The sequence below is a fragment of the Carassius carassius genome, chromosome 18, assembly GCF_963082965.1.
Source record: "Carassius carassius chromosome 18, fCarCar2.1, whole genome shotgun sequence".
NCBI lineage: Eukaryota > Metazoa > Chordata > Actinopteri > Cypriniformes > Cyprinidae > Carassius > Carassius carassius.
In genome coordinates, this window is record NC_081772.1 from 3,991,349 (window position 1) to 4,014,152 (window position 22,804).

General features: G+C 38.5%; 3 protein-coding genes across 3 annotated transcripts; 1 reads left to right on the forward strand and 2 right to left on the reverse strand.

The window, feature by feature from the left end:
• Nucleotides 1-1,451: 1,451 nt before the first annotated feature.
• Nucleotides 1,452-2,477, reverse strand: LOC132091791 (trace amine-associated receptor 13c). Its single transcript, XM_059497897.1, has one exon. The coding sequence runs from the start codon at nucleotides 2,475-2,477 to the stop codon at nucleotides 1,452-1,454; it is 1,026 nt and encodes a 341-aa protein (XP_059353880.1).
• Nucleotides 2,478-7,715: 5,238 nt separating this feature from the next.
• On the reverse strand, nucleotides 7,716-8,741 carry LOC132091792 (trace amine-associated receptor 13c-like). Its single transcript, XM_059497898.1, has one exon. The coding sequence runs from the start codon at nucleotides 8,739-8,741 to the stop codon at nucleotides 7,716-7,718; it is 1,026 nt and encodes a 341-aa protein (XP_059353881.1).
• A 9,469-nt stretch (nucleotides 8,742-18,210) lies between these two features.
• Nucleotides 18,211-19,221, forward strand: LOC132091794 (trace amine-associated receptor 1-like). Its single transcript, XM_059497899.1, has one exon. It carries the CDS (start codon nucleotides 18,211-18,213, stop codon nucleotides 19,219-19,221), a length of 1,011 nt encoding a protein of 336 aa, XP_059353882.1.
• Nucleotides 19,222-22,804: the final 3,583 nt, after the last annotated feature.

Sequence of the window (22,804 nt, forward strand, 5' to 3'; positions counted from 1 at the left end):
GAAGAATGTCTTCACTGCTTTAAAGCTCAAGGTCCATGTTTATGATATGGCTGCAGATCCAGGATAATAAATCAGAATTTCACTGCAAGTTTCCTTATATAAAGGCAAATGACTGGTGTCATTTATGGGAGAATTACATCAGCATCAGCTACCGTCATGAACAATATTTACAGATGTTTACTAGAGTTTACAGCATGTTGCCCCCCATACCTCTTAAGCAATTAAGTAAACAATTAGTAATCAAGTAAGAAAATCAAGCAATAGGATAAATAAAACTAAAACAAAGACATTTTTTTTCAGGAAGACCTAATATTCAAGAAATGCTTCAAAAAGTTTTAGAAAATTCATCAAATATTAAAATAAAATACTTAGTCTTCACTGTATATTAAATAGGCTACAAAAGCTTTTCTGTAAAAAGCAGTGAATGATTTGTACCAATTCTTTTCTTAAATATACAGGAAGCTCCGAAGAAAAACATTTTTACTTTTTTATTTTATTGTACAAGAATGTAACACAGAAGACAATCATATAATTTATGTTCACTGAGAAAAAAAACAAAAACACCAGATACATAAAATATGAGCAATCAGCATTATAAAAAGCACATGATTTTTAGACATTAGAATTGTTTGGCTTAATGATTTCATTCTTAAAAACAATACATATAGGCTTTTGGCTACTATATTTACTTCAGTGAATATGTATTGTTCAAGTTCATGTAGCAAATGCTACCAGTACACAATTTCTTTTAATGACATTGTCCCATATAGTAAACTAGTGAATAAGCGATAATATACACAATAAAAATATAGAGTTCATGTTAAATACTTACCACTTTGGATTATTTTAGCATTTCATTATCTGCAGCCATAAAATCTAGTCTACAAAGCTGCATGACATAAGACATTATATAAAGCTTTTTAATTAAGACTTGTTTTTAAGCTCATATGTTTTTACCTTAATTTGTGCATATATAAATTCGCTTGACAAATTCATCTAAACTGAACTAAGATGTTCTGCTTTTTCTGATGTTGTCATGAAAACTTGACTTGCAACCCTGGCTTTTGATATAGGCCACTAATTGGACTGACACTGTTTTTTTTTCTTTGCCAGTCTATAGATTTTTAGAGCACCCTTTAATCTTAAATGGGTTAAACACCAGATATGGATCATAACAAAACCACTTTTTGCAGTGCAAAATATATAAAGTGGTTGTTCAAGACTAAATGTGTATTTACTTCGGTATATACAGTAGTGTTCTACATTTTATATATGGGTAAAATGTATAACTGTGTTCCAATGTTTATACACAGTTCATTATTTGTGCACAATACACAAACCATTTCAGTAAGAAAGTCTGTGCTAAGTTAAAAACAACAACCAGATCAAATTCTGCTGCTGACCAGATCAAATTCTGAGTCAGATCAAAATTACATTAAAATGAACCAAAGTCAAACAGTGAAAACACTGATGTCAGAAGAGTTTGGTTCAAATATTTTCAATGTTATAATTAGAGAAAGAGTTTTTCTAAACCATGGGTAGAAAAGGCCATATATGATGGGGTTTATGGTTGAGTTAATGTAGCCTAACCAGACGAATGCTTCAAACAGAGCAAAAGGAGTGGAAAAGTTGATGTAAGGGTCAATCAAAGAGTTAATAAAAAAGGGCAACCAGCAAATAATAAAAGCTCCAACGACCACACCAAGAGTTTTTGCTGCTTTACGTTCAGACCTTCGAGAGCTTTTAAAAGTGCTCTCAAATTCATGATGGTTTGCCTCACCGATTGTTCTAATGTGCTTTCTGGCAACTACAAAAATTCTTGCATAAAGTGCTATCATGACAGAACAAGGCAAGAAAAACGTTAGTAATGTGTCTAAAACAGACCACAATGCATTAAAAAGCAAAGTGCAACTTCCCGTACAGTATATTGATTCTATATATTCCTCCAGACCTTCCACATTAGCTTTTGAATACACTAAGCCATAAGAATATAAAGCAGCCATACTCCAACTTATCATCACCATGACCCATGCAACAGTTATAGTTATATTTGTAGGATACTGAAGTGGATAACAAACAGCCTGATGTCGATCAATAGCAATAAAAATTAGATGAAAAATAGACACTGATGTGAGAAACAAGTCAAAACTTGTGTGTAGCAAACAGAATACATCTCCATAGTACCAGCAGCCATCCACAGAGCGGATCATACTGAATGGCATGACCACCAGTCCAAGCAGCAGGTCCGCTAGAGCAAGAGACATCACCAGGATGTTAGTGGGAGTCTGGAGCTGTTTGAAGTGCGCGATGGAGATGATCACCACCAAATTCCCGAGAATGGTCACAATCATTGCTAACACCAACAGGAGATACACCCCAGTCTTAGTGGAAACATGATATGTGCCTTTAAGACAAGAGTTGTTCACTGCAGGATAACAAAACTGAGTGGCATCGTATTCTTGTGATGATAATTCCATCCTCTCAATCTCAGAAAACTAAAACCTATAAAATGCTGTTTTAGTCAGGCCTTTAAATAGTCTTCATGCTATTTTCTGAGCCTCCCACATCATCACAGGGCAGCAAATGGCAATCAAGCACTCATAAAAAAAAAAAGATATTAGAACCCCTTTAAATATATAGTGACTGAAATTACATTATTTAAATAATCTGGTTTGTCCATTTTTCAATTATTTATCTTATAAAAGTATAGTTTAAATAAAATTGTGTTAAAAAACAACTTATAAATGAAAGCTATGACATTATATTCATAGCTTTGTAATTGTTTTAATGGCGCATTTATTTAAAGAATTAGATGTATTAAATATTTAATATGTAATATAGAGCATATTATTAGATAAACACTCTCTAGAGTTGAGGGACATTGAATAACTTTCCTTAGGTAAAGTGACGTCTTTCTGCAGTTAAAAGTGCGATTACATGAGACACATAACATTTCATTAAGTTGTACTCTGTCTTTCAGCATATCTTCTAATGTTCAGTCATGTATTCTTGTGCTATTACTAGTAAAGGTGAAAAGATGATCGGTTCACGTGTGTTCCCTAAGCCAGGGCTTAGCTTGATCTAAGGCAGCTACTGCGTTCTGTGGCATCTCATTAAAGAGTGCCAAAACTGTATTTATTATTAAAGTTTTGTAATAAAATAAACAATCTTAAAGCTAAGATTTGGTTACATATCAGAAGTTACAAAGCACACAAAGCATACAACAATTTATTGGACGGGCGGCATGCTACAAATAGAGGTTTGTACCATCAGATCTGAATTCAGGTTGTTTTTTCATCATTTTGGAGGCAGTATTTAATTTCATAAATCCATCCTGCCTTCGTCTTTGTCTCAGAAAACACAAATCTAGTCAGTCAATCTGGATCAGTTAGGCCCTTAATTACACTTCATGCTTTTTTTTTACCCTCCCACATCATTATAGAGCAGCAAATTACCAACAAGCACTTATTAGAAAGGTTAAATATACACTCTCATTAAACGGCATAAAACTTTCACTGGGGCGGTACCCTTTTAAATGGAACTAAAATGTCACTTTAGGCACGAATATGCACTTTAAGTATTAGTATGTACCTTTAAGGGTGCCAAATTCTGTTCCTGGAGGGCCACTGTCCTGCAGAGTTTAGTTCCAACTCTAATTAAACACACATAAACCAGGTAATCAATGTATTCAGGACTACTAGAAACTTCCAGGCAGGGGTTTTGAACCTAGTTGAAGCTATACACTATGCAGGATAATGGCCTTCCAGGATCATAATTTGACACTTGCTTTAAAGGGGTCATATGATGCTTTTTTAAAGATCATTATTTTGTGCATTTGGTGTGACAGAATGTTGACATGCTTTAATGTTTAAAAAACACATTATTTTTCAAATACTGTACATTATTGTAGGTCCTTTATGCCCCGCCTCTCTCAAAAGTGTCGTTTTCTACAAAGTCCCTCCTTCCGACTAGTGCAGTCCTATCTGATTGGCCAACCGACCCAGTGCATTGTGATTGGCCGAACACCGCAAGCATTCGTAGGAAATGTAACACCCCTTTCCATAATCATGAGCTTCATCTTTCAAAATAAATGTAACGACAGTTGATAATGTCCTTAGTTTTACCATCAGTTCAAGCCCGAAGGGGAACAGAGTCGCATGACAGAAACAGTGATGAAGCTCGTATGTGTTTGCAGTACACAAGCCATGAACGGTTAAGACAGCTGATGTGTGATGAAATAACTGGAGGATGCAAGATGCAAGTAAACAAAGTTTAATTAATGAAAGTCAGAAGCAAAGACAAAGTCGGGGACAAACACTCAGGTGGTGGTTGAAGCAGGGACGAGATGGCGATCCGGTGGTGGTGTGGTGAAGAGCGTGTAGAGAAAACCCAGGAACCGTGGAACAGCCAGACAACACAAAGAACTGACGAAATCCAGACGACACGAAGAACTGACGAAATCCAGATGGAGAGCTGAGCTGATGAGGCACAAGAACAGGACACACACCAGGGAACAACCACAAAGATCTGACAACATGAGAGGGAAATTACTGGCATATAAAGGAGGTGGAATCAACGACAGCTGGTGACATTAATCAACACAACGAGTAACCACACCCACACAATTACACTCACGCAGACACCTCAGTGTGAGATAGCCGATTCATGAACCTTGACAGTACCCCTCCCCCTAGGAACGCCTCCTGGCGTTCCCAGACAACCTTACCTGTCGATTGTAATCATCGATAAGGGAGTGATCCAGAATGTCCCTAGCAGGAACCCAACTTCTCTCCTCCGGACCGTAACCCTCCCAGTCCACCAAGTACTGAAATCCGCGTCCCCTCCATCTCGAGTCCAGAATCCGGTTTACCAAATACGTGGGGGTTTTTTTTTCCACAAATTTTGGTGACAGGAAACGGGCCAATGAATTTGGGAGCTAACTTGTTAGACACGGAGCGGAGAGGAATTGTAACGATTTGTGCACCTGTGAAACACAGGGAGATGAGAGATCCAATTGCGGGTATGTTTATTTGAGGTTATCCAAAATCGTTGTCAAACATGCCGGGGTTAAAACCAGAATGCTGTCCAAACAAACAAAATAACAAAACAAGGAAGGGAACAGGAAAGGGAAGGAAACAGAACGGGAATTCAGAATATGAGAGTAGAGGAATCTCGGGGAACGAGGAGACTGGAACATCGAAGGGTAAAGACTCCATACAAACAACAGGGAAAGACAGGTATTTATAAGGAGGCTAATGACAATAGATTGCCTGCACCTGGTGTAATTAACTGGAGTGCAATTACTGTGAAGACAGGACCAGACTAGAGGAATTATAGTACCTATGGTGAAGTGCCTAAGGGGAAGTGAGCCCACTAGTGGACACCCAGGGAAACAGAGACTGACAGCGTGACAGGAATATTCTTGGTAGAAAGCCACACTTTTTGACCCACGACGTAAACGGGAGGCTTTGACCGGTGGCAATCGGCCTTGGCCTGCATGCGCCCCCCTGCTTGGAGTAGAGTCTCACGGGCTCTAGTCCAAGTACGGCGGCACCTCTTGACGAATGCGTGAGCGGAGGGGACCGCGACTTCGGATTCCAGACTCGGAAAAATTTGGTGGCTGGTAACCTAAACTACACTTAAATGGCGAGAGGCCTGTGGATGACACTGGCAATGAATTGTGGGTGTACTCCACCATAGAAAGCTGTTGACTCCAGGATGACGGATTCTTGGCAACCTTTGTCTGTTCGCTCTGAAAAGTACGTGGCTGTAAAGCGAAATGCATGGAACATCTCGTGAAGAATGCTCTACAAAATTCAGGCTCACCGGAATATCTCTCTGGTGTGGGTAGGCGTGACTCTGGTCCCTCTGCTGCTGCAGGCGCTGGTGGTGGGGGAACGGGCGGCGTGGGGAGAGCAGTGGGAGTCCGTAGAAGTTGTACCTGTTGGGGGAGTTCGGACACCTGCTTCACGAGTGCTTGCACCGCACAACCTGTGCCCGAAATTTTCTCCTCTTGTTGGTCCATACGTGAGATGCTGTGAGCGATGAAGTCCTTGAGCTGGGAAGTGCTTCCTGCATCCATGGTTTGGTCAGATCGTTCTGCAATGAAATAACTGGAGGATGAAAGATGCAAGTAAACAAAGTTTAATTAATGAAAGTCAGAAGCAAAGACACAGGTCGGGGACAAACACTTAGGTGGTGGATGAAGCAGGGACGAGATGGCGATCCGGTGGTGGTGTGGTGAAGGGCGTGTAGAGAAAACCCAGGAACCATGGAACATCCAGACAACACAAAGAACTGACGAAATCCAGATGACATGAAGAACTGACGAAATCCAGATGGAGAGCTGAGCTGACGAGGCACGAGAACAGGACACACACCGGGGAACAACCACAACAATCTGACAACATGAGAGGGAAATTACTGGCATATAAAGGAGGTGGAATCAACGACAGCTGGTGACATTAATCAACAAAACGAGTAACCACACCCATACAATTACACTCACGCAGACACCTCAGTGTGAGACAGCCAATTCATGAACTGTGACATGATGCCACTGTGTGACCGTCTCTCACACACATGTGCGCGCGACACGCAAAACTCCACATTTGAACATTCAATAGCAAATATTTAAAGCAAAGTCAGAATGACCTCCTCTCCTAGGTTCACAAAACTTTTGTCCATAAAATGCGTTGCTGTTCTGTTGTAAGTAATCTTAAAGATTCCTAAATGCATCTACTTTCGAAAGGCAAAATAAAGTGCTTTTGCTTTAGTCTAGATACACACCGCATCTCACTGATATGACTGCTTCAACACTAACCGTGGTTACTGAAACCAAGCCTTCTTTCTTTGCGTGAACATTTCCAAATAGTGATGTAGACATGTGGGGGCGTGGCAGAGTCTTAACTTTGATAAAGAATATCTCTTTGAATTTGAGACTTTAGTCTTTGCAACTTCAGAGATCTTCTTAATGCACCAGAGCTTGTATCACTCCAAAGAGAAATGAAAAATTTAAATCGCATCATATGACCATTTTAAGGTACTACCATTTAGGGGTAAATAAGATACAGATATATACCTGGGCTTTTGTACTTTAGGGGAACACCAAGCGACAGCTTGTACATTCTCTCTGAGAGTGTACCAATTGAAATTACATTAATGTTTAGTTTGTCCATGTCTTCTGAAAAGACAAATAAATACTATGAATCAAAATGCAGCACCACTGATCATAACATATCATGCCATTTTCAGGTTAACTGCACAGAAAGGCAAAAAAACAAACAAGCTTCATATGTTACATTGGGAATAGTCAATGTCAATCCTGGAGCCCCACCCCTTAAAACAACAACAACAATATTCACAGTATATTTAATTTTCTTCACTTTTTCAAGGTAACACTGTATCTTCAGCCTTATAATCTAATTAAAAAATCTCTGGAACTGAACACGAGCAAAGATGCAGCAAGCAGAATCATGTATTTTAAAGCAAATACTAATGAGATAAATAAAAACACAAAGGGATTACTTTCTCCTGGAAGTCTTTTAAAGAATGGAACACACATACTGTACACATTTCATCATTCAGCGTGCAATGTTAGCATAACAAGTGTGCCAGAAATCTGATTTTAGATCACCCTTTTATTTTGTATAGAATAAACACCTGATTTTACACTTTTATGCAATTTGCAAAGGAAATGTGTTGCACAAATGGCATCAAACATTAAAAACATTGATATCAGAAGAATTTGGTTCAAATATTCTCATTGTTATAATAAGAAAAAGGGTTTTTCTAAACCATGGGTAGAAAAGGCCATATATGATGGGGTTTATGGTTGAGTTAATGTAGCCTAACCAGACAAATACATCAAAGAGAGCAATTGGAGTGGAAAAGTTGATGTAAGGGTCAATCAAAGAGTTAATAAAAAATGGCAGCCAGCAAATGATAAAAGCGCCCACTACCACACCGAGAGTTTTTGCTGCTTTGTGCTCAGATCGTCGAGAGCTTTTAAATATATTTTCGTTTTCATGCTGGTTTGCCTCACATAGTTTTCTAGCATGCTGTTTTGCAATCACAAAAATTCTTGCATACAGTCCTACCATGACAGAACAAGGCAAGAGAAAAGCTATTAATGTGTCTATAGCTCCCCACAATGCATTGAAAAGCAAAGTGCAACTTCCCATACAGTATATTGATTCTATATATTCCTCCAGTCCTTCCACATTAGCGTTTGAGTACACTAAGCCATAAGAATAAAACGCAGCCATACTCCAACTTATCATCACCATGACCCATGCAACAGATATGGTTATTCTTGTAGGATACAGAAGTGGATAACAAACAGCCTGATGTCGATCAATAGCAATAAAAATGAGATGAAAAATTGACACTGATGTGAGAAACAAGTCAAAAGTGGAGTGTAGCAAACAGAAGACATCTCCATAGTACCAGCAGCCATCCACAGAACGGATCATACTGAATGGCATGACCACCAGTCCAAGCAGCAGGTCCGCTAGAGCAAGAGACATCACCAGGATGTTAGTGGGAGTCTGGAGCTGTTTGAAGTGCGCGATGGAGATGATGACCACCAAATTTCCTAGAATGGTCACAATCATTGCAAACACCAACAGAAGATACACCACAGTCTGAGTGAAAACATGATGTGTGCCTTTAAGACAAGAGTTGTTCGCTGCAGGATAACAAAACTGAGTGGGATCATATTCTTGTGATAATAAATCCATCCTGCCCGTCTCAGTCTTAGAAAACTGAGCCTAGATGGAATACCAGTATGTTAACAGTGAGTTAAGAGTCCCTTAAATACACTTCAACATCTTCTCTGACCCTCCTACATGATGAGGCAGCAAATAAGAGCCAAGCACTTAAAATATACATTACTTAAGTTTTCTGGTTTGTCCATGGCTCAATGATTCTTTAGCCTAGTACATAAACTACTGTCAAAGAGTTTGGGGTTGGTGAGTTTTTTTTGTTTACACTTTTTTTTGTTTACACTCACCAAGGCTGATTTATTGGATCGAAAATAAAAATTGTACACGTTAAAATATCAGTTTTCTACTTGATTTAATATATATTTAATATAATTAATATTTATTCCTGTGAAGCAAAGCTGAATTTCCAGTATAATTACTCCAGTCTTTAGTCATGTGATCCTATAGAAATTATTCTAATTTTCTGATTTGCTGCTCAAGAAAGATTTATTATTATTAATGTTGAAAACACTTGTGCTGCAAGTGTTTCAGAAATCTGATTTTAGATCACCCTTTAATTTTGCATAGAATAAACACCTGATTTTACACTTTTATGTAATTTGCAAAGGAAATGTGTTTCACAAATGGAATCAAATATTAAAAAAATTGATATCAGAAGAATTTGGTTCAAATATTCTCATTGTTAAGTTAATGTAGCCTAACCAGACAAATATGTCAAAGAGAGCAATTGGAGTGGAAAAGTTGATGTAAGGGTCAATCAAAGAGTTAATAAAAAATAGCACCAGCAAATAATACTCCTGTCTTTAGTTATGTGATCCTATAGAAATTATTCTAATATTCTGATTTGCTGCTCAAGAAAGATTGATTATTATTAATGTTGAAAACACTTTCACAAATTGATTTAATGCATATTTGCTATATATATTGTGACACGTGTCCCGAGCTCTCATCAGTGTCGCCCTGGAAATGGAGCAGGCACACTTGCACCTGCTCATCACGGGCTGAGCAGCCACACCTGCGTCCCATCAGCCGCTGCTCATATAAACCCCGCAAGTGGGCACAGAGGTGAGCGATGTCTCCGCAAGACTTGGCTAATCTAGTCTTTTCCTTTGCCCGCAGGGAGCAGCATGTGACAGCCAGCCCCAATGCCCACGGAAGAGCACGGACCCACACTGCACCAGCGCACCCATAGCCAAGACGCAGAGCACCGAGCACTAAACTGCCTCACAACAACGCCTTCCACAACCCTTTCTGTTAATAAAATCCACCCTTCGGGGAACTTACCTTCATCCTCGAGTCATGTCCTGCTTCACCCCGCCACAATATATATAACAAATCTATAATTTAGCTTTACTATTTCATGCATCAAGAATTATTAACATAGAAAGTTTTGCACTGTATATATATTTAGTATATATATTGTGGTGAGAGTTGGGGATCCATATCAAGAACCACGGGAGTCGAGCTGGTGTAGGCCGAGAGCGGGGGCCCGGTCCCGACCCAGCGTTTCAGAAGATTGAAGTGGTAGGGCTGATCCTCTTTCTTTCTGCCTGGTTGCCGCACACGGTATGTAACGGGGCCGACCTTTTCGTTGAAGGTGTACGGCCCCTCCCAGGTGACCAAAAACTTGCAGGCGGCTGTGGGAACCAGAACCAGAACGTGGTCTCCTCGCTGGAACTTCCGTGGTTGGGCCGCCTGGTTGTAGTGCCACTGCTGCACCTGTTGTGCCTTGACAAGGTGCTCCCGGACATTGGGCATGACTGGGTCGATCCACTCCCACATCTCGCGCACCTGTTCCACGGTGGTGCGGTGTACCGCCAGCTGTTGTTCCCAGGCCTCTCGGGCAATGTCAAGCAGACCGCGGGGTAGTCGGCCGAAGAGCAGCTCGAAAGTTCTCGGTGTGCACGGCGCAGCCTGCCAGCAAAGGTCATCCTGGAGAACGGGGTGCTTCAGTGGGCATGGGCTCATGTTGAGGGCCGGGAACCGCCGGCCTGCTCACCGGTCGCTGGGTGCCTTCAGGTGTGCGCCGCTCCTGGACCACCCCCTCAGGGAAACGGCGGCGCTCTCTCCCCTACCTCCCAGTGTTGGGTGGCCTCCGCCAGCTCTATGGCCTCGACCAGCTCATCCACGTTGGTTGGGTTCTGCATTCCGGCTGCCTGAAGGAACGAGCGGGGAAGGGTCCACAGGAAGCGATCGACCACAACGTGTTCCGCTAACTGGTGTACGGTGGGATCCCCGGCCAGTAACCAGTGCTGGGCCAAGCGGGAGAGGCTAGTGGCTTGAGCCCGGGCCGGCTGCCGCAGGTCAAAGGTCCACTCAGAACCTCTCTCGTTAGCAGTGGGGCGAAGATGTGTGCCCAGTCCTCCTTGGGCCACGCCTCGCGCGTGAAAATGGTCTCGAACATCTGGAGATACATCATTACGTCATCATGCACAGCATCTTAGGTAATAACTGCGTTGCCTGGACGCGGGGGTCAGGTAGCGGAGTTCGCGGGGCACTGTCCTGCCTGCATTCTCCACCAGTGTGGCGGGGTTGAGAAGGACACGACTCAAGGATGCATGTAAGTTCCCCGAAGGGTGGATTTTATTTAGGTTAGAGTGGTGAAAAGGCGTTGATGTGAGGCGATTTGGTGCTCGGTGCTCGGCTCCCTCTCCAATTGGTGCGCAGGTGAGGTGTGGGTCCGTGCTCTCCCGTGTGCGGTGGGGCTGGCGGTCACACACTACTCTATGTAGAAACAATAGAGTAAGGGGTTAGCCGAGTCTTGTGGAGACATCTCAGACCTCTGCGTTCGTTTGTTGGGTTTAAATAACCAGAGCTTGATGGGGCGCAGGTGTGGCCGCTTAGCCCGTGATGAGCAGGTGCAGGTGTGACTGCTCAGTTTCCATACTTTATATATATATATATATATATATATATATATATATATATATATAAAATATTAATTTAAAAAAGTTTTACTGACTCTAAACTTTTGAATTGTATAACGGCTTTCAAAGCTATTCATTCATACATTTGATGTGATATTTTATTTACTTGATTATGGGGCGATTATTCATCACCCATATTCGGTAAGGTTGCTGTTGCTTGTCACAGTGTCTGGTTTGTGTTCCCTGGGTAACTACTACATGTCCTCCTTCCCCATGGTGTCTGTGAATTTCTGAACTACGTTCCCCACGATCCTTGTTTCTTCATTGCACTCATCTGTCCCTGGTCACTAATCATTGCACTCAGTCAATTCCTCATTAGCATTGTCATTTCCCTGTGTATATATGCCCTGACTGTTTTAGTATGTGTTACGGAGTCCTTGTATTTATCAGGCCACTTCTGAGTTCTGTTCTTGTCCGTTTGTCTTGTGCTTGTTTATGTTTGATTGCTACTTTGGTTTTGACCCCTGCCGGGACTGGATATTGATGTACGGTTTTCCCTTATTAAAACTTACTGGAAGTGGATCTACCTTGTCCTCTGTTCTTGTGTGGATCGTGACATTGCTAAAGCACTTAATGTAGATCTCAGAAATACAAATGCAAAATTTATTAAGACAATTTACAATCCTGCAATGTATTGCGATAAGATAAAAATGCATCTCTATTTTTTTTCAATACAAAAAAACGAACTTTTTTTTTTTTACACCAAATAAACCCTTTAAAGGCTTATTAATGATTTTCATTTATCTTGTTCTTATGACTTTTCTAAACCTTTCTCCTTATTATTCTATATTATTTAATTAACACAATCAGAATGATGCAACTCAAGATGCTCTAAGGGATCAGTCAGAATCAAGTGTGATTCTTTTGAAGTTTAATGAGGACAGGTGTGAATGTGCCGATAAACAACAAGACATATTGCAAACATGTTTATCACAATTAATAAGTCCCTCAGCTCACAAAGATGTTTAGATCAAGAAGACACAAAACTAACCACCAGTTATTTCCACAACAGGATTTCTCTAGAGTCAGAAATTACACAGGTATGATATCACAGTTTCACTGGAGGAATCAAAAAGACATTTGATTAGGATTTAATGCATATTCTAATGAAATATGCAAAGGCCTGTATTTCAATGATCTATGAATTAAATCTATAATTTAGCTTTACTATTTCATGCATCAAGAATTATTAACATAGAAAGTTTTGCATTGTCTTCATCAACACCATAAAAGCATGAAAATAAGTAATAAATAAGCAACCATCATGCCATTGGACATTTTTGACCATGTTAACCTCTACACTATATCTCAAACTTACAATACAAAATGACTAACTTTTTGTTTTACCAATTTCATATCCTGAATACACGGAAATATAAAATGTTCACAATTTTACATCTTGATGGAAAATGACATCGAAAAAAAAGATTATGTGCTGCATTGTAATAAAATATTTGTTTAAGTTGCAAACAAAGATTACTAGAGTGTGTTTTACAAGATTATTATACTATTTTGGTGTAAGGTCCAGCTGAAATCTGCTTGCTTTAATATCCAGGAAAGATTAAGAGAAAGATTAAGTTTAACATGCATGTTCTGCATCACATCTCTTTTGCACATATCTCAATCGATTGCTATAGTTCCATATGTGTTCCACCTCCCATTTCACTCATCATGTTTCCCTAAGCTGGGGTCTGGAGTTTTATTTCGATAATGTAGCCTGTAAAGGAGTCTGTATCATCCTTCAAACCGTAGCAGCCAGCACCATTTACTTATTTCTTGCTTTCGGCCGTCCCACAATAATTGCTGTCAGCATTTATCTAAAATTATTTTGGCTAAAATATTTCAAGTTAGTTCTTCACAAACTGACTTGATGGAAAGATGCAATTAGGAATGACTATCTCTTGTAAATAATGTTCAGTTTTGTAAGCAACTGAATATTTCAATAGGCGTATGTCAATAAAATCACATTAACAGTACACAAACATTTGAATCTGACAATTTATTCCTAAAATAAACAGGCTACTTTTCCTTTCAGTATCAAAGACAATGTTACTTCCCAAGATTCCTTGGAGGAACCTAAAAATATAAATACAGTGTTCTCAGAAAGCAATCAGCTCTTTCCATTTGTCTCGTTTTATACTAAACATATTTAAATACTTTTAAATCCATTTACTAATGCAATAAATCCAACAAACATATGAATCATATGAAAGGCACCCAAAGCACAATTAGGCCTATCAAATTTGTGTCTTTGATAAACTATTTCACTCAAAACAATTGTGTCTTTATTTACTCACCTTTACATTGTTACTGTATGCTGTTTTTTTTTGTTTTTAAACACAGGGTGAAGGTATTGAGGTTACATGCAGTTGAATCATTTTCTCTAAGCATTAAACAGTATAGTTTTGTGGAGACCTTTTTCTTAGAAAAACCAGTCAATAAATGTCATTGACAGTCAGGTGTGTCACTACCAGTGGGAAAAAAGGGACAGAATGTATAGGGCCCAGAGGTTGAGAGAGGCCCAGAATGATGTTCTCCTGGGGGCCCAAAAAACTCTTTTTGAAGGGGCCCCATAGCAAAATCAGTGCAAGTGGCCCAGAATTTCTAGCTACACCACTGTTGTCAGTGATATTAATAGTGTCACTAACATTAGCTATGTTATTTATTTAACTACTAAGCTTAACATTCTCAGCATCTTTGCTATTATTAAAATCACGTTTTAGTTTTGTTAGTTATCAGCTGGTTAGTAGGGACATTATTATTGAATAAGTAAAGCGGTGGTGTGTTTGAAACGGTGCAGCATTTTTTTTCTTGAAAACATTCTGTGTGTAGCCTACAGTATTTTCTATTGGATGTTTCATAGCATCAGTGTTTGATTTGGGACTGAAAGACTGTTTTGAATCGGTTCCTTTAAACCAGTATGAATCATGGTATGAAAAAATCTAAGTTTATCAGTTTGTGTTTGAATCGATAGTAGATTGAGTGGATTCAGTGGAAATGAAAAAGCAAATCGTTTGTTTTGAACCAGTGCTTTGGAGTGCATACAAACTGCTGAAGTCGCATCATTTCAGTACAAATCTAATGTTTCTAAATGTTTTGAAATTTCAATGATTTTCAAAGACGATCTCTGCAAACCCATGAATCACACATCTTTAAACAGGTGTGTACTTGATACAGTTTTTACTTGATCTCGGATCAGTTTTATAAAATTGTATAATTTATTATAAGATATTTGTAGCAGTCATGGCCTAATGGTCAGAGTGTTGGACTTATAACCTGAAGGTTGTGGGTTCAAGTCTCAGGTCCATCAGGAATTGTCATTGGGGAGAGTAAATAACCAGTGCCCTCTTCCACCTTCAATACAATGACTAAAGTGTGACCCTTGAGCAAGGCACCCAACTGCTCCCTGTGTGCTGCAGTGATATGGCTTTACTGCTCTATGTGTGTGTGTGTGTGTGTTCACTACTCTATGTATGTGCACTTGGATTGGTTAAAAGTTGAGTACAAATTCTGAGTATGGGTCAACATACTTGGCCACACATCAATTCACTTTCAAAAAACAAAACAAGTCCTGAAAACTGATAAAGAAACAAATAGTATTTGGACACTTATTATTTAATGACATTAGATTATTAGTTAATTCCATTGGTCCCACTTTATATTAGGTGGCCTTACTACTATGTACTTACATAAAAAAATAAGTACAGTGTACTTATTGTGTTCATATTGCATTGTAAAACACTTTTGCTGCTATTGAGGTGGGATAGGGGTAAGGTTAGGGAGAGGGTTGGAGGTATGGGTAAGTTTAAGGGTGGGTTAAGGTGTAAAGTATGGGTCAACAGTGTAATTATAAATGTAATTACAGAAATTAAATACAGATGTAATTACATGTAGTTTTCTTTTTAAATATAAGTACAATGTAAAAACATGTATGTACACAATAAGTACATTGTACTAAATATTAATTAAAATGTAAGTACACAGTAGTTAAGGCCACTTAATATAAAGTGGGTCCATTCCATTTTTTGTCATGAAGGATTGAGGGACAACTCTCGGAGGGATTGGCATGGTAATGTACATGACAATGTTAATGTATTTGGTCTTTGCGGAATAGATCTGATACCCTGCTGCTGTGGCAGTGCAAGTACCAAGACTAGCTACTGCTAGTACATTCACAACATGCTGCTGTGAGCATGTAAGAAATATTGCTGTGAAACATATAACATACATGAAATAACCCCATAGCATACAACCCGAATTCCGGAAAAGTTGGGACGTTTTTTAAATTTTAATAAAATGAAAACTAAAGGAATTTCAAATCACATGAGCCAATATTTTATTCACAATAGAACATAGATAACGTAACGTAGCAAATGTTTAAACTGAGAAATTTTACACTTTTATCCACTTAATTAGCTCATTTAAAATGTAATGCCTGCTACAGGTCTCCAAAAAGTTGGCACGGGGGCAACAAATGGCTAAAAAAGCAAGCAGTTTTGAAAAGATTCAGCTGGGAGAACATCTAGTGATTAATTAAGTTAATTGATATCAGGTCTGTAACATGATTAGCTATAAAAGCTTTGTCTTAGAGAAGCAGAGTCTCTCAGAAGTAAAGATGGGCAGAGGCTCTCCAATCTGTGAAAGACTGCGTAAAAAAATTGTGGAAAACTTTAAAAACAATGTTCCTCAACGTCAAATTGCAAAGGCTTTGCATATCTCTTCATCTACAGTGCATAACATCATCAAAAGATTCAGAGAAACTGGAGAAATCCCTGTGCGTAAGGGACAAGGCCGGAGACCTTTATTGGATGCCCGTGGTCTTCGGGCTCTCAGACGACACTGCATCACTCATCGGCATGACTGTGTCAATGACATTACTAAATGGGCCCAGGAATACATTCAGAAACCACTGTCGGTAAACACAATCCGCCGTGCCATCAGCAGATGCCAACTAAAGCTCTATCATGCAAAAAGGAAGCCATATGTGAACATGGTCCAGAAGCGCCGTCGTGTCCTGTGGGCCAAGGCTCATTTAAAATGGACTATTTCAAAGTGGAATAGTGTTTTATGGTCAGACGAGTCCAAATTTGACATTCTTGTTGGAAATCACGGACGCCGTGTCCTCCGGGCTAAAGAGGAGGGAGACCTTCCAGCATGTTATCAGCGTTCAGTTCAAAAGCCAGCATCTCTGATGGTATGGGGGTGCATAAGTGCATACGGTATGGGCAGCTTGCATGTTTTGGAAGGCTCTGTGAATGCTGAAAGGTATATAAGGGTTTTAGAGCAACATATGCTTCCCTCCAAACAACGTCTATTTCAGGGAAGGCCTTGTTTATTTCAGCAGGACAATGCAAAACCACATACTGCAGCTATAACAACAGCATGGCTTCGTCGTAGAAGAGTCCGGGTGCTAACCTGGCCTGCCTGCAGTCCAGATCTTTCACCTATAGAGAACATTTGGCGCATCATTAAACGAAAAATACGTCAAAGACGACCACGAACTCTTCAGCAGCTGGAAATCTATATAAGGCAAGAATGGGACCAAATTCCAACAGCAAAACTCCAGCAACTCATAGCCTCAATGCCCAGACGTCTTCAAACTGTTTTGAAAAGAAAAGGAGATGCTACACCATGGTAAACATGCCCCGTCCCAACTATTTTGAGACCTGTAGCAGAAATCAAAATTGAAATGAGCTCATTTTGTGCATAAAATTTTAAACTTTCTCAGTTTAAACATTTGCTATGTTATCTATGTTCTATTGTGAATAAAATATTGGCTCATGTGATTTGAAAGTCTTTTAATTTTCATTTTATTAAAATTTAAAAAACGTCCCAACTTTTCCGGAATTCGGGTTGTACATTAATCACCTCGTAGCAGATCTATACAGGTGGAGCTGGGGAAGGTGGAGGGTTTATATACATATACAGTATAGATATATGTAATTTTATTTAATTATTAAGTTATTTATTTAAAAGTGTCCCATACTAGGAATTTATGCTCTGAATTTAACCAATCTAAGTGCGCACACACAGCAGTAAGTAGTGAACAAACACACACAGTGATCACACACATAGAGCAGTGTGTGCAAAGGGATGTCTAATGCTATTTCATGCATTCTGACTTATTTACACTGCTAATCATGGAGAAAAGGCTATCCTATTGGTGCAAGGATTTAAAAGAGGACTATTGGGAGTTTGCATTACTATAAATCTGGGCTCTCTGATGAAGAGTGTGCCTTTGCCACTTGAAAAACAAAGGTAAGGCTCTGGATGGTTATGCTACTGAAATTTTTTAATAAAATTAAATAATGTGTTGAAATGTATAGTTGCTTATTCTTATTTATTTTTACTTTGGTATTAATAATATGTCTAAAATTATTTTATTGTTCATTTCTTATTTGTAAGAATGATAGCTATTAAGAAAAAAAGTTAAGAACCTGTTATTATGATTAGTGACGAGTAATATTTATTTATACATAAACAATAAAGCTTGTTTGCAAGTGTCAGCAGCTAATATTCTTTTATTTTTTACAGAACGGTGAATCTGAATTGCGTAAATGGATGCCCGGGTCAACATCAGCCAAATAGATGTCTGGGAAAAGCATTTTCTCTGTTATGAATTTAGTAACAGGTCTTGTCAGAAGTTTGTCTATCCTTTGGAAACTCGAATATTACTCTACATCCTTTTCAGTGTCTCTTCAATTGTCACAATCATAGGAAACCTGCTTGTGATCATAACAGTCATTCATTTCAAGCAGCTTCACACAGCAACTAACTACCTCATCCTGTCTCTGGCCGTGGCCGATCTGCTTGTAGGAGGAGTTGTGATGCCTCCCAGCATGCTGCGCTCCATCGAGACGTGCTGGTATCTGGGAGATTTGTTCTGTAAAATACACAGCAGTCTTGATGTAACATTGTGCACTGCATCAATATTAAATCTATGTATAATTTCTTTAGACAGATATTATGCTATATGTCACCCCTTTCAATATCATAGTAAAATGACATCACTGGCCACACTAGTTATGATTATTATCTGCTGGAGTGTTTCAGCTGCTCTGGGGTTTGGCATGATCTTCATGGAGCTTAATATTCTTGGCATTGAGGATTTCTATTATGAGAACATTGACTGTGATGGAGGCTGCTTTGTGTTTCAGAGTAAAGCTGGAGCTCCTATATTCTCACTGATCTGTTTTTATGGTCCTGCTTTTGTGATGCTCTGTGTGTACCTCAAGATCTTACACGCAGCTCAACGGCAGGTTCAGGCCATCCAGAGCGTGAATTCTGAATTTAAAAAAGAGGGGAAAGCCACTAAGACTTTAGCCATCGTCATTGGGGTGTTTCTGACCTTCTGGATACCTTTTTTCCTTTGTAATCTTATCGATCCCTTTATCGGTTACTCTGTACCACCACTGCTGTTTGACTTGCTCCTGTGGGTTGGATATTATAATTCCACCTGTAATCCCATAGTGTACGCCTTCTTTTACAGCTGGTTCAGACATGCTTTCAGAGTCATTCTATCCAAAAGAGTATTTCAGAGTAATTCTTCAAGGACAATACTGTTGTAATAAGGAAACAGATCATATGCAAATGCATTTCTCAATGTTTTCTGATTGGGACATATTTAATCTTATCTTTTCTTATTATTCTATTTTGTTTGTTATTTCATAAATTAACCTTCATGCTCTTCATACTCGAAATGCAAACCTAATCTTTCTTTAAAGACTTGTGTGTATGTGATTTAAGTGCCTGCATATATGAGTGCTGTATGTCTTGACATTCAGGGCTCTTCTGAGTCCACCAGTGTTGATGTTTGCCCCCTCATGGATCCCTATGAATTAAATTCTAATAAAGTTTAGCTGAGTGTGCATATTCAGTGCTAGAAGATGACTTACAATCAAATGAATTCATTTTTAAAGGACCCTTTAATTTTATATAATTTTTTTTATCTATAACAACAAATTCAAGATGTCTGAAGTGCCAAGTACATATTTCAGGATATTAGGTTAAAACTATTTTTCTGAATAATATACAAAACACTTGTACAAAACAACACTATCTAAAATTAAACAGAGGTGGAAAGAGTACAAAAATATTCTACTCAAGTAAAAGTACCATTACATTAATGAAATTTTACTTAAGTACAAGTAAAAGTACCAGTCTAAAAATCAACTCAAGTAAAAGTAAAAAGTAACTCATTAAAAATTTACTTAAAAATTACTTAGTTACATTTTAACAGTGGGAGGGAGTCAAAAATGGGACAGGCCAAGGGTGTCAAACTCAGTTCCTGGAGGGCCACAGTCCTGCACAGTTTAGATTTAACCCTAATTAAACACACCTGATCCAGCTAATCTAATCATTAAGGTTTATTTGAAAACTACATGATATGTGTGCTGGAGCAGGGTTAGAACTAAACTCTGCAGGGCTACGGCCCTCCAGGAACTGAGTCTGACACCCCTGGGATAGGTCTATTAATCTCAAACTAGTTGTTTTTAATTAAAGGAATCAGTTATTTAGAATAATAAAACATTTGGGCTGTTACCAGGCAAATCAGTATCAACAAACTCATCTTTTAATGCAGAGGAAATGAAGAAGATTCATTGGAAGTGGCATTTAGATGTATTACACTGTTTAGTGCAGGACAAGAATGCATTTAACCTGCAGTTACAAATGCATGAATAATGTTTTGATATACAAGACATAAAATGTTGAATACTCATTTGAAATGATAAGAAATTAATTATTTAAAAAAAATCAAAAGATACTTTAAATGTGAAATTAAAATGGCCAGTATGTGTCAGCAAGTCATTGTTAATAAGTGAGTCATTGCGATTGAACCGAATCATTTAAATGGTTGATTCATTCAGAAACGAAACACTGTCACGTTGCTCAGAGACGCAAAACTGTGCTTTGGTGGCTGTGTTTGGAATTATTTTCTGTTGTAGAAATAGAGCTAAAAAGGCAATATGGTGTCTAAAACGCAAGTCTCTTAATTAACTTGTTTACTGAACTGTTATATATATGTATGTATATATGTATATATTCATGATGATTTTTGGAGGAAAAGACGGCCTTCTTTGTGTGAATTTGATTTAATATATGAAATTATATAAATATGTGAATTTTCTGCCCCTATATCTTCAATTTTGTGATCATTCTAAATGCATTTTAGGAGACTGAATCACACAGTGAAAGAACGCACTATAAATGCGCGCGCACATCATTAAAACAAAAATAGCACACTCCTCACCACTGTCTTTTTGGCTAATTTGTGCAAAACCTCTTGCTAAAATGTCAAAGCTTCATTTTAACCACCAATGCAACGATGCAATTATTTAGCTAGCTCTACATTTTGCGAAGGGTTGATGTCTTGTCGAGATTTTATAAGCTGCTAGTTTGGTCTTCCTAGGCAAGTACAGCTTACACTGCATAATAGAGCATACATATGGCCAGGGGTTCACTTCGTTTCCTTCGAGTTAAACTTCAGAATATGACGGGGTTTCGTTTTCAGCGGTGTCTGCACCACTAACGCCTGTTTTTTCCGTCTGCATCTTTCTTGTGATTTTAGCGCCAGTTTGCCCTCCTGCCCATTATTTACTGCCGTAGTTTCCAGGGAGTGATTTTTTTTTTTTTTTTTTTTACTCAGTAATTAATGTTTTAAAATGTAGCGAAGTACAATACTTTAAACAAAATATACTTAAGTAAAAGTAAAATTACAGATTTAAAAAATTACTTTAAAAAGTATTAGTACACAAAAAAGCTACTCAATTACAGTAACGCGAGTAAATGTAATTCGTTACTTTCCACCTCTGAAATTAAATTATATCACTTTTGCAAAGATATTTTTTACAATTTACAATTTTACTTACCGCTTGTTAAACATTCATTTTATGGGTGTTTGTTTGATTTGTGCCACTATATATCCACCATACTTGATGAAGTGCACTAAACAAATGTATGATGACACCTTTTATGCACATGTGAAGTCTTAGAAAATAGCACTTATTCTTTACAGTACACTACAACAATTATATTATAAAATTTTCTGTGCTGATTGTCAACAAGCTAAAATTGACTGAAACGTATATTCAAAGGGAATAACGATGTAGGCCTAGAATTAACTTCATGTTAGCTTGCTAATTGTACCCAAGAGTATGATCTGTTTAAATCCATGTCATACTAGCAATAAACTATGCTTAACCACAAGTCGAGAGCTGTAGTTCTAACCACGTGAAGTTGCGTTCACACTTCCAGCTATACGTAGTGACAAAATGACACAATCCCATTCATTTCAACAGAGAGCTTTCAGGCAATGCGAGTGTCACTGACCATTGGTGACAGGATGTAGACGTGTCCAGTGAAGCAACAAAGTTGAGATATCTTGAACTTTAAGCAAATGAAGAGCGAATTTTGGGAGTGAAAACCAATAGAATTGAAGTCAGTGGAATGCACTTGATCCTTCATCGCATTCTATAGTAGAGGGTAGATGGAGAAGTTAATTTTAGCAGTCGGCAACTTCAGTACAATTTATTATGTCTCTGTGTACATACGGTGATACAGTGCTGACTCCGAGCCTGTATTTTTCTTAAATCCAGAAAGACCGGTGCTTAAGCTCTGGCCACAGATATATAACAATGATGGCAAAGAGCACCCACTGATCTTGTTAATCTTTATTATTGAGCATTATATGCATTGATTCCATTTATATTTGTTTGTTTGGCAAGTGGCAAGAAAACTGTGGCAAGGAAACTGATTTATTGTACAACATGGAATAACATCCGTGAATGTCATTAGCAAATGTTATTAGACAACCAGTAGTGGGAACACCCACCAGCGACCTGACTGACATGCAGCGAAAAAGTCCCTAGTTTGAACATAGATTAAATTAGTGATGTTGCTTGCGAATGTTTGTTGAAACTAGGGAAACACCGGACCTTTGACTTGTCTACTGAAAATGTATATATATATATATTATAACTAGATCTGTCTAGTTTTATTTTTAACTAGATTTTGTAATTTTAGCTGGCTATGTGCACATTTGCTGAATGTTGGCATAAATGCAACACAGTGATAGAATCTGAGTGTGTTGAATTTACAACATGTAATTTCATCCACCTCTCCCTGAAGACATAATAGTGAGTGATCAGTCAA